Source organism: Agaricus bisporus, assembly GCF_000300575.1.
Source record: "Agaricus bisporus var. bisporus H97 unplaced genomic scaffold AGABI2scaffold_1, whole genome shotgun sequence".
In the NCBI taxonomy this organism is placed as follows: domain Eukaryota; kingdom Fungi; phylum Basidiomycota; class Agaricomycetes; order Agaricales; family Agaricaceae; genus Agaricus; species Agaricus bisporus.
The window spans coordinates 3,138,983-3,151,525 of NW_006267344.1; the positions used below are offsets into that span (position 1 = coordinate 3,138,983).

At 44.4% G+C, this 12,543-nt stretch overlaps 4 protein-coding genes across 4 annotated transcripts; 3 read left to right on the plus strand and 1 right to left on the minus strand.

Annotated features, from left to right (window-relative positions):
- Positions 1-365: 365 nt before the first annotated feature.
- AGABI2DRAFT_140733 (hypothetical protein) lies at positions 366-1,750 on the plus strand (the record flags this gene model as incomplete). Its single annotated transcript, XM_006454840.1, has 2 exons — positions 366-1,225; positions 1,504-1,750. 2 exons carry the CDS (start codon positions 366-368, stop codon positions 1,748-1,750), a joined length of 1,107 nt encoding a protein of 368 aa, XP_006454903.1.
- A 5,343-nt stretch (positions 1,751-7,093) lies between these two features.
- Positions 7,094-8,119, minus strand: AGABI2DRAFT_140734 (hypothetical protein; the record flags this gene model as incomplete). Its single annotated transcript, XM_006454841.1, has 1 exon — positions 7,094-8,119. One exon carries the CDS (start codon positions 8,117-8,119, stop codon positions 7,094-7,096), a length of 1,026 nt encoding a protein of 341 aa, XP_006454904.1.
- Positions 8,120-9,061: 942 nt separating this feature from the next.
- AGABI2DRAFT_140735 (hypothetical protein) lies at positions 9,062-10,306 on the plus strand (the record flags this gene model as incomplete). Its single annotated transcript, XM_006454842.1, has 2 exons — positions 9,062-9,638; positions 9,690-10,306. The coding sequence occupies 2 exons, from the start codon at positions 9,062-9,064 to the stop codon at positions 10,304-10,306; spliced, it is 1,194 nt and encodes a 397-aa protein (XP_006454905.1).
- Positions 10,307-10,467: 161 nt separating this feature from the next.
- AGABI2DRAFT_57024 (hypothetical protein) lies at positions 10,468-10,632 on the plus strand (the record flags this gene model as incomplete). The annotated part of the gene is made up of 1 exon (XM_006454843.1): positions 10,468-10,632. A coding segment is annotated over one exon (165 nt), but the record flags the coding sequence as incomplete, so codon positions are not given.
- Positions 10,633-12,543: the final 1,911 nt, after the last annotated feature.

Below are 12,543 nucleotides of genomic sequence, written 5' to 3' on the forward strand. Positions count from 1 at the left end.
TTCCTAGTTTATACTTTCCTTCTCACTGATTACTCATCTACCTCGGTCATGGTTACTCAGCCCGTTCTATAGTTAGTTACCTCGGGTAGATAGTCTTAGTATAAGTAAGCGTAGATACTCTCTGTATTTCCCTACGCTTTACCAACTTGCTTTTCCCCTTACTCGCCCTCAAGTCTTTGCCTTTGCTGCAACCTGAGCATTCGCTTTAAGGTCGTAACATTTGGTAAAGCGTCCCTAGCTCACCTTGCAACTAGTAAGTACCTTGGAAGGGTACTGTGCAGCTTACTCTTGCTGCAGAACCGAAATTTTTTAGCCATACGGGCATCAGACGAATTTTAGCCACACGGACACCAGAGAAGTAGTGTATGAGCACAGAGAGAAACGACTACGACAGTCTAGACGAAGAACACTACGAACGAGTAGCCAGATCTACTAGGAGAAACCAGAACAGGAAGAACCAGAAGAAACGACAACCAGTTGACTTTAGGAGTTACAGAGACACTAGGAACCCCATCGACACAGAGTCGGAGAACGAGAACACCATCGACACAGACGATCAGAACACCCGAAACAACGACAACATGAGCAACGACGCCGCCGTAACCGTTAGTGCACAAGCAGATGCACTCAAGTCGCTTATCCCGAGCCCGAAGGATTTTGGGGGGAATAGAGAACAGTTTGCAGAATGGTGGATGAACATGACACTTTTCCTCAAGTACAACAAGGTCACGGACACCGACCAGAAAATCATCGCTACCATCGTACAATTGAAAGGACCTATCCCCAGCTATTTTGCCGAAGTATGGACGGAGAAACTCGCCAGCAGCATCACATACACATGGGATACTTTTGAAGAAGAAATCAAGACTTCATTCGGAAAAGGAAACGAGAAGGATATAGCAGAGGAAAGGATCGAATCCCTCAAACAAGGAAACAGGAACACCATGGACTTCCTAGTCGAATTCACAGCTCTCATGTACAAATCCAAAATCGACGACCAACATGCCATATTCCTCCTTAGACGTCACACCTGTCACGATATTATCAAGACGATTTCGGGATACCCAAGGAAAGACATTCCGGAGTCGAGAGAAGACTGGAATAACGCAATTTTACAAGTTGGATCAGGACTAGAGACAATGAAAAGGATTGATCAGAGGACCGAAACTGGAGTCACTTACGGAGGAAGTGGTCAACCAATGGAGATAGGATGGAAGAAATTCGAGTGGGACAAGGATGGAAAACCCAAATGTCACAAATGCGGAAAATTCAGACACATCGGGAAGAACTGCGAAGAGAAGAAGAAGAATTTTGGAGAGAAGAAGAGCTTCAAGTGTTTCAGTTGTGGGAAATTTGGACATATTGCGAAGAATTGCCGAAGCAACAGGAGTGGAAGGATTAGAGCAATGAACGAGGATTCTGACGATGAAGACGACTCCAAGAAGGAGCAGGGTTTTTCCGATGGTTCCGAGTAGGCACGACCTCACAAACCAATGTACCTAGACAAATGAACAATCGATACGTTGTCCCTCAAAAACGTCTAGGAGTGCAAGAACTGGAAGTAAAACCCGTCCTCACTACAACAAACGGAAAGAAACTCAAAGTCTCAGCCATGGTCGACTCGGGGTGCACACACATGTATCGACGAAGGACTAGTAAAGAAGAAGAAGATCCCGACGAAGAAACTGGAACGGCCGATCACATGCAGGAATTCAGATGGAACGATAGCAGGAAAGAAGGATATCACTAAATTCGCGAAAATAGACATAAACATCAACGGTCATAACGAACAACTGGACGCGGTCGTCACTCCCTTACAATCATCCGATCTCTTTCTAGGTCATGATTGGTTAATGAACCACAACCCCGAGATCAATTGGAAACAAGGAATGATCAAATTCAACCGGTGCCCCACATCATGTTCTTTTCCCCATACCGACATCTCTTTCGAACCACGTATACGACGATTACAATCAAACGAAGACACTGAGGAAAAAGAACCGGATCCAACGAACCCTGAAGACTTACCAGCATACATGAAACCCTTCGCCCATCTTTTCAACAAAAAGAACTTCGACAAGCTACCTGAACGAACGGAATGGGACCACAAAGTTAACTTCACAGAAAACGCACCAACGGAAATATCATCAAAGGTTTATAGCATGACACCACTAGAGAGAGAAGAACTGGACAAATTTTTGGACGAAAACCTGGCTACCAATCGAATCCGACCATCAAAATCACCCTATGCAGCACCATGTTTTTTCGTTCCCAAGAAAGACGGTTCACTAAGGTTATGTCAGGATTATAGGAAACTGAACGAAATCACGATCAAAGACAAGACGCCACTACCCCTCATCAGTGAAGTATTAGATCAACTCAAAGACGCCAAGGTTTTCAACAAATTGGACATTATCTGGGGGTACAACAACGTTCGGATACGAGAAGGAGATGAATGGAAAGCAGCGTTCTTGACGAATCGCGGATTATTTGAACCAACGGTCATGTTCTTTGGAATGAGTAATTCCCCCGCCACCTTCTCATGTATGATGGCGACAATCTTTCGAGAAATGATACAAGACGGATCTTTAGCCAACTACATGGACAATTTCATCATTCCAGCAAAGGACGATGAAGAATTGGAAGCACGAACTTTACGTTTTCTCAAAATCGCGGAGAAGCACAATTTATCATTCAAACGGACGAAATGCGAGTTCAATGTCTCGTCAACAACGGTATTAGGAACGGTTATTGGGAATGGAAAGGCAACAATGGAAGAAGAGAAGGTCAAGGCAATACGAGATTGGGCGGTCCCTACCACGGTCAAACAAGTCGAAAGCTTTTTAGGTTTCGCCAACTTCTATCGACGATTTATCAAAAATTTCAGCACCATCGCGCAACCACTAAACGAGCTGAAGTCTAAGAAAGGAGAGAAATGGTATTGGAACGATGAACAACAACAAGCTTTCGAACAAATCAAGCAAGCTATTGCCAGCGAACCGGTCTTAGCGTTACCCAAGGACAAAGGACAATTCAGAGTTGAAGTAGACGCATCAAACTATGGAACAGGAGCAGTACTATCACAGGAACAGGAAGACAAATGGCACCCGGTCGCCTTCATGTCGAAAACATTATCTGAAGCCGAGCGAAACTACGAGATCTACGACAAGGAACTACTAGCTATCATAAAAGCTTTGAAACTATGGCGACACTATCTATTGGACGCAAAGGAGCAATTTGAGATATGGACAGATCACGAGAACCTCAAATATTTCCGAGAACCTCAAAAGCTCAACGCTCGACAAGCAAGATGGTACCTCATGCTACAGGAATACGATTTCCTCCTACGACACATTCCTGGGAAGACAAACACCAAAGCAGACATCCTGTCAAGACTAATCAAACCTGACACATCTAACGACAATCGAGGAGTAGAAATGTTCAAGGAGAAAATGTTCATCCGAAGACTTGAAGAATCCATTCCCATCTATGACGTCACCTTACTCCACAATCGAAGATTTGAAATCATAGCCGATGAAACCTTACTTGAGAAGATTAGGAAATGTGAAAGACGAGAAACCAGAGTAATAGAAGAGATGAAGAAGCAGCCAGAGAAAGTATGGGAGAACAACGGAATCATTTACCGACAAGGAAGGATCTATGTTCCGAATAATCAGGAGATCAGAGATTTCATTCTTCACGATCATCATAATTCCCCCGACGCCGGACATCCTGGAACGTACCGAATGCTAGAATCAGTTAAACGGACCTTTTGGTGGCCCACGATCAAAACGGATATCAGGAGATATGTCAGAGGATGCGACATGTGCCAGAAGAACAAAACCATTCGACGACCCGATCACATCCCGCTTAATCCATTATCCATCCCTGACAAACCTTGGGAAGAAATATCTATAGACATGATCGGACCACTACCGAAGTCAAAGGAGAAGGATGCTATTATTGTTATCGTTGACAGATTCTCCAAAATGATCCACCTCGTTCCCACTACCACGTCACTCACGTCCATGGATCTTGCGGAAATTTATAAGGAAGAAGTCTGGCGACATCATGGAATTCCAAAACGGATTATTAGCGACAGAGGACCACAGTTTGCATCGAAATTCATGGAATCCCTATGCAAAGCTCTAGGCATTGAACGGAACCTTTCTACGGCCTATCACCCACAGACAGACGGTCAAACAGAGCGGATGAATCAGGAAATTGAAACCTACCTTCGAGCATTCATCAATTATCGACAAGAAGATTGGACGAGATGGCTTCCCATGGCGGAATTCCATTACAATGACAAAACCCACGCTGCCACTGGACAAACCCCATTCTTCCTGAATTACGGACTTCACCCATGGAAAGGGAATATCACGGTAGAAACGACGAACCCCACCGCCACCTCCTTGATCGAAGAATTAGAAAATGTGCGAGAAGAAGCTAAAGCTGCGATGGAAACAAATAACGAGATGATGAGAGAAAGAGGAAACAACAAGCACCACAAGGAACCCTTTGCCGAAGGAGATAAAGTTTGGTTAGAAACGACGAACATTCATTCAAATCGTCCGACTCGGAAACTAGACCACAAACGATATGGACCTTTCGAGATCTTGAAACAAATCAGCGATTGATCTTACAAACTGAAGTTACCTGATACCTGGGCAATACACGACGTCTTCCATACATCGCTCCTAACGAAAGTCCGAGACCCAGAGTTTAACAGTCAGAAGAAACCCACTCCACCTCCACCTGACATTATCAATGAAGAAGAAGAATATGAAGTTGAAGAAATCCGAGGACACAGACGAAAAGGCCGAGGAATACAATTTTTAGTTCACTGGAAAGGATATGGAAACGAAGACGACTCTTGGATACCACGCTCATCTCTAGAAAATGCAGAAGAAGCACTCTCCGAATATAGAGCAAAACTTCCGAATGGACAGTTATAAAATCAAGCAAAAAATGCTCCAACTCTTTCATCCCTTCATCGACCACAATATGCAAGCCATTACCAAATCTTTCACACCAGTTTCAAAAGACCTCTTTATCCGTGGAGCTGACATTGTATTCATGACCGACGACGGAGCCAAATTCCATGTCCATGCCTACTTCTTCACTCGTGAATCTATCTATTGGCAACAAAAACTCACCGGCCATAGCGAACCTCACCATCCTCTATCCAAACACTATACACCAAATGATCCCTACATCATCCAAGATGTAGACTCTCATGATTTTCGAAAATTTCTCCGGGTATTCTATAATACGCGATATGGCGATTACTCTTTCTTTTCCAACCTCGACTGGGTCGACATCTTATCAATTGCACACAAATGGGAGTTTCCACATGTCAAAACTCTTGCCAAACTTTATCTTGGAAAAATGGGCTATGGAGTTGTTGAACGAAATTGTGGAGTTCACTGTACTCGAATCGTTGACGATGAAATGATTGACCGCTCTTATCCTCGTCAAGTCTATCTTATTTCGTGTGGACACGAAATCTGAACAGGGGGTAATGTTATGAATTTACCAACCTATAGGAGGGACGTCATCATGCTTACTCATTTCCATATCCCTGGATATACTCTTCTCCACCTACGCTTCTCCCATCAGTCATTCCCATGTCACTTTCTCTTTGATGTTACCTTGTTTATCTTTCCCTTCTATGATCATTCTTATTGTTCCCTTGATTGATCCTTCATGATACTTATTATGTCTTTTCCTTCCCATGATCAATCTTCTATTCTCATGATTGATCATCCTCCTTCCTAGTTTATACTTTCCTTCTCACTGATTACTCATCTACCTCGGTCATGGTTACTCAGCCCGTTCTATAGTTAGTTACCTTGGGTAGTACTCTGTACATATATAAACCCTATAGGTACTGCTGTATTTCTTTACGCTTTACCAATTGTATCTTTCCCTTTCTCTGCTCTCACCTCGCTCTCAAGTCTTTGTCACTTGTCTGCAACCTGAGTCTTACAGACTAAGGTTGTAACAAGCTTGAGTTCAAAGGTTTCACAGCACTTCGACCAGTCGAAGCTTGAGCAAGTTCAGGACCACCCGGTCAATCTTGTTATTAATTGAATTTATATATACACTTTCGAGACTTTTACATTGTTTTATCTCCCACAAACTCGCATTTCGAGTCACAGCATTGGAAGCTTGGTGTGGTTATTTCATAGCTACGCTTCGTATTTCATTTCTGCCTCTACACCGGTATCTCTCCCTTCTTTACGAATAAAGGTTATCATCCCTCTATAGCTGTCTATCCGGAACGGGATCTCGCTTCTTCACGAGCTCGAGAATTCGCAATCGACCTTGACGACCTACACTCTACTCTTAAATCCGAAATCGCTCTCGCTCAACAAGACTATCAGGTTTCAGCCGATGCTCATTGCTTACCGGCTCCGGATTTCAAGATAGGTGATTGGGTGTTCGTCAAAGCGAAGTTCTTCAAGACGACTCGTGTTTCGAAGAAGCTATCGGAGAAGTATCTCGGCCCCTACGAGATTATTGCCCAAGCGGGTTCGCATTCATTCACTCTTCGTCTTCCACCCTCAATGCGTGCTATTCATCCGGTATTCCACATTTCCATGCTGGAACCCGCAACTACCAATACTATTCCAAACCACAATCAACCACCTCCAGCTCCCGTTGATATCGAAGGCGAAACCAAGTATGAGATTGCTCGGGTAGTAGACTCCAAGATCGATTGTCGATGCGCTTGCAAACTGCTGTACAAGGTGATATGGTTAGGATATGAGGATACCAATGAAGAATTCTCCTGGCTACCCGCTACGGAACTCGAGCATGCAACGGAATTGGTTGGCGACTTCCATGCCGCTTATCCCGCTAAGCCCGGTCCTCTTTCCGTTCTTAATTAATATTCTAATCTTCTATTCCTTCAAGTCTAGTTCATCCTCTCTATTTCCGGTATATTATTTCTTCTACTTGTTATCTTTGATTCTTCGTTCTTAGGGTTCCGAACGGTTGCACTCAAGCAGAAACAAGAAAACATATATTGAGCATTCAAGTTGACCATTGAAGGTCCTGCATAGTATACGACGAGGAGGCCGGCCACCTACCCATGCCAATGGGACAAGCTACTCCCTTCCTCGAATTCCGGCACCTCATATTCCGGCTCGACATCCATCTCGTCGTCCTCATTCCCCACTGCCCGGTGATTCTCCTTCATCATCATCCGAAGCGATGTGATCTCCTTCTGCAACCCGTCAACTGCCACCTCCGTCTCCTTCTGTGCATCCTCGGACCTCCGATGTGCCCTCGTGTTTGCGTCGATCCTACTGCATGCCGTCGTCAACTCCTGCGTCAACTGAACCGCCACATCCGTCAACCTTTCCGTCGCCATCCTTGACGATCTGGTCTCCATCGTGAACTCGCGCATCGCCTCGGTAACGTCGTCCAGCAATTTCTGAACGACCTCCACCTTCTTTCCGGTCGGACTACTGAGCAAACGCTCGTGTGTCGGCGGCCGAACAAATGCGACCGGTTGGGCAGGTGTGATTGGGGATGGATCGGTAGGCGTCGGTACCTCCCGAACAAAGGCTGTAGGGGTCGGTGGGATCCGGATGGGGGCGATCATAGTGTTTTCCGGAACAGGAGTCGAAGTAGGAGGAGGAGGGGGGACCTTAAGCTTGGCCCGGATCTTGTTCGTCGCGGGACCCTGCGACGAATGGTTGCAACCGACCTTGGCTGACTTGCAAGCCTCACATCCGAGACCTGGCATCCTCGATATACATGCCAGATTTTTTGTCAAGCACCGTTTGCACCGTTTGCTGTGCATTACAGCGGTCACCTGTGGGGTCTTCAACGTTGGAATCTCGACATGACTCATAATAAGGCGCACCGGAAGCGGCTCTTCGTCCGTGGCTCGTTTCTGCTTCTTTTCCTTTGACTTCCCCTTCCCTTCCGTCGCCAATTCCTCCATGATCTCCACCTCTTGATCGGTCTCGTCAACCAGCTCAGCCATCTCTTCCCTCTCCTTCGCTTTCCGCCTCTCCGCCATGATCTTACTCATAGCCATCATTTGTGCCTCCAACTGTTCGTCCGTCAGATCCTGCTTTGGGGTCGGTTTCCGTGGTGGCATCTCGGGGGTAAGGAAAGAATGGGTGACTTTCCGACGTTTCGGATTCTTATGTGCCACTCAAGACACTATCCATGGCCATCTCCGCTATTGAACCGATCCGAACCATTGTCTTCCGAAGCTTCATTGACAGCTACCTTCAATCGGGTCCACATATCCATTTCCGGCAGCTTCTTGATCCGGCCTCGTGGGCTCGACCTTAAGGGGAGGATACTGTTATATCCGGAACACGCTAACTCCACCACCTTCCATTCTCGGTATCAATCCCGGTACGTTCCGGATATCCCTTTCCGACTCAATCCGTTCACATCAATCCTGGCAATATCGATTCCGACTTACCGGTCATGTTGACCGATGGAATGCCGCAATACCAAAGGTATTGCGGTTGCGCTCCCACGGTCGCTTTACGACCAACGCAACGTGGGTTGTTATTATTTCCATCGCAAGACTTACCCGCTTCAAGACCTCCTTTCCGTTCCACCGTCGGAATCCCTTAAGGTAAAGACTCCTTTCCGTTATTTCAATCTGAACTATTGCACAATCCTTGCGCTATCATCTTTCATGTTTCCGAATCCGTATTCTATTCATTCTTCGTGTATTTAAGCCGTAGATATTCTGTATGGTACTTCAGTCTGAAAATCAACTTAGATTGTTCCTCTCTATCTCTCACTTGATCTCTCTCTCGCTCTCAAACGATTCCGCATTCCGTGGGTCGCTCGTCTCTGTCTCTAAATTGGCTATCGACTTAGTTGGAAGGCATAGTGCACCGTTCCCGTGTCGCTAAGGCCAAAGCCATTCATTCGCTAAGTCCTTTCCGGCTTAGCGTTACCTTTCCGGTCATAGTCTTAACACAAACAATGATTATATAATAATCAATATCAGTTCTTGCGGCAGTGCAAGAACAAAAGACCGCTTGTACATTCGATCCATGAACGAGTTGCCACTATGCCTTACTGCTATTGCACGAAATGTGAAGGGACGAATAACTACACCAGTCAAACACTCAGAAAGCACATAACAAGGGATTGGGGGTATGTTCAGCAATCAGATAATCAAGAGACAATTGAATACTATCATGCCGCAATCAGAGCAACCCAGGAGTCCTTAGAACTACAGGTTGAAGAACAAACTGGGCAAGAAGGAGACTCCGAGGTTGCCCCCACCCCCGATCTTCTGGGTTCTGACACCTTGTACGACTCTGGCTTCCAAGTACTGCCCCGGATTGACTCCAAGGCCTCCCCTATCTCCATTTTTCCGGGCCCCGGCGCCTCATACACCTCTGAGTTACAGCCCCCATTGCATCCTCAAAGCCCATCTCCATCGGAAGCCAGTACCTGGGCTGATGTATACGACTCTGAGGATTCAACGGGCAAGAGTGAGGATTCTGCAGGTGCCGAATCTTTGGCATCGCAGGACAAGAATCAAATGGAAGTAGATTCATCATCCGACAGCTCGGATTCGGATGATCTCATGTGTTCGGAAGACGTTCCTGAGCTTCTGAAGCTACGAGAGGAGCTTTTAGGTGATTATCTTACTCTTGAAACGTTATTACGATAATGAATCTATTTTGAAGGCAAATACAAACTTCCCGAAGCCCCGCCTGATAATCAGTTCTTGCTTGAAGAGCTGGATGAATCTCAGCGGATTACTCTGAAGCATTATATTGCGTGGCAAAACTCTAATGGGACGGTCGCAGCTTATGATGCCCATCGAAAAGTTCTTCAGGATGTTTTAGGCGATCAATGCGAAGTCTTTTCCCTTTTCAGGGCTCGGAATCTTGCAGCCCATTTGACGCAGCTTACTCCCAGCTATGTGGACATGTGTCCTAACAGCTGTATTGCCTTTACTGGGCAATATGCGCAACTTGAACGGTGTTCCTACATGAAAAAGGGGAAACAACCCTGTAATGCTCCCCGCTATATACCTCCACACAAACCATCTGCCCAATTCACTGTTTTACCCGTCATGGCCACGATTCGAGCAATGTTTGCTAATCATGAAACTGCCAACTTGCTTCGCCACCGTGATCGTTGCCTGAGAGAAGCTCTTTCTTTGGTTGCTATAGCCAAAGATGTTCCTCTATCTGATTTCCGTCATCATCTGTTCACCGTTATCATTACAACAATCTGGACCTGTTTCAAGATCCACGAGATGTTGCGTTTGCTCTTTCAACTGATGGTGCTCAGTTGACAATGAAAAAGCAATCCAATACATGGGTTCTTATCCTTATCCTGCTTAACCTTCCTCCGGAGATACGTTATATATCTCACAATACTATTATTGTCTTGGCGACACCTGGTCCCAACTCTCCTGGCAACATCGAGTCATTCATATATCCTCTTTTCCAAGAGATGATGCAAGCCAGTGAAGGATTGTGGATGTGGGATGCTATCACCTCGTCAAATTTTGTTTTACGAGCATGGATTGTCATGGCGCTTGGAGATATGTTGGGTTCAGCAAAACTCAATGGAATGGCTGGTCATTCAGCGATTTATGGTGATCGCTTTAGTCTCATTCAAGCTGCACAATCCAGTACTTTATCGGGAGCAAAAGCGCAGTATTATCCATTAAATCCTCCACAAAATGATGTTTATAATCCAAGCCGGTCAGTGTATCCTAGTGGTCAAATTCCTCTTCGATCAGAGCACCACTACTGGCATACTATCAGCTTACTTCACAATCCTTCGAACTCAAAAGCCGACTTGGTTAAAATTACAAAAACTACTGGAATATCCAAAATGCCACTGTGTGCTGCTAGTCAGGCATTTATCCATCCCAGCTTTTTCCCTCTCGATCCCTTTCATCTGTTCATGGAAAACGATGCTTCATTTCTATGGGATTTATGGACTAGTACATCAGCAAAAAGTCACACAACTTATGCAAACTTATGAAAAAGTTGCCTTATGCTTGCCTTATAAAGACCAACTTAAGGCACATAAGTCTCCAAAATAGCATAAGTTCATAATTTTTCATAAGCCAGACAAGAAGTTACACATAAGTCACACATTAGTTCATAAGTTTACCATAAATTCATAAGTTGGATACAAAGAAAGCATAAGCACAGGACATTTCATAAGTCAGACCAAAGGTTAAACCACAAGTCAGACAAAGTTTCATAAGTCAAACAGGTTCTCATAAGTGAATAAGTCAGATAACAAGGCAAGCATCACAGCATTATAAGAACATTATGCTGTATGTCTTGTTCTACTGTTCATAAAATTCCGGAAAAATCACAACAAATCTTAAAATATTAAAAAAACATAAGTCTATATGTATGTTTTTGTCAGAAAACATACCCATTATGGAGATATCAAGATTCCATCATGGGGTGGGGGGGTCATTGTCAACTGCAGACAGACTCGTCGTAGAGCCTGCTCTACTAACCGGAAAATTATGGAAAAATCACGACAAATCAAGAAATATTAAAAGAATATAAGTTTATATGTATGCTTTTGTCGGAAAACATACCAGTTATGGAGATACAGAAAAACATAACAAGAATGCCATGTTTTCTACTGGTTACTGTGCCGATTTTGATAATTGAAGAGTGTAAGTATATGTTTTCAAGGTCCAGGAATTCGAATCCGGTTTTAGATTTACTATCCGATCAATATTAGAGGAGCTATAGCGGAAATTCGTGTTTTTCATATGTTAAATGTGCCATATCTCAATAGGCTTTCATTCAATAAAGAATCTAATTGGATATTCGAACTCCCCGACCTCATAAATATAGAAATGCACTTTTAGATCATTAAAATCCATGCAGGAATGACCCAAAAATATCTCCTACCTATGATTTGAGGAACTTTGACTCGAAAATCCCAAGTCCAGCAGTCATGTGACATCATGTGACATGTTGAACTTCTGTTTCGAGCACAACGTTGATCCTTCCTCATCACCACCATCATTCTTCCCCTCCCCATCCTCCCCCTCCCCCTTTCTTGCCCTCCAGGCCTGTAATATGGTAAGTAACATCCCCTTCACCTTCCTAGCTCTCCCCTAGCTGATTCTAAGCTGGTTTAGGACGCTTTTTTGCCTATTTTGGACGCTTTTTTGGGGGGATTTTGGAGGCTTATTTGAGGGGATACTTGGGGGGATGTTTGAGGAGATACTTGGGGGGATCTCTAGTCTTTGGTGAGTGCTTTTTGACTCTTCATCTTCTCATACTCATTTGTTACTTTTAGAATCACATTTCTCATCATTTTTCCCCCATTTTCCATTTCTACTCCCCTGGCTGCTGTCATATCCCTCTTGTCCGCTTTTTTCAGGGTCTATTTCCTCTTTAGGAAGTCTGTATTATACATGATGTATGTATTGTATTTACTATATGAATATAATTCTTTGTTCCTTATGCATTATGATGTTCCTTATGATTGAGCTTATACTCTCTTACATCTTCTTACTGTCTTAAGTACTTACTTATGCAA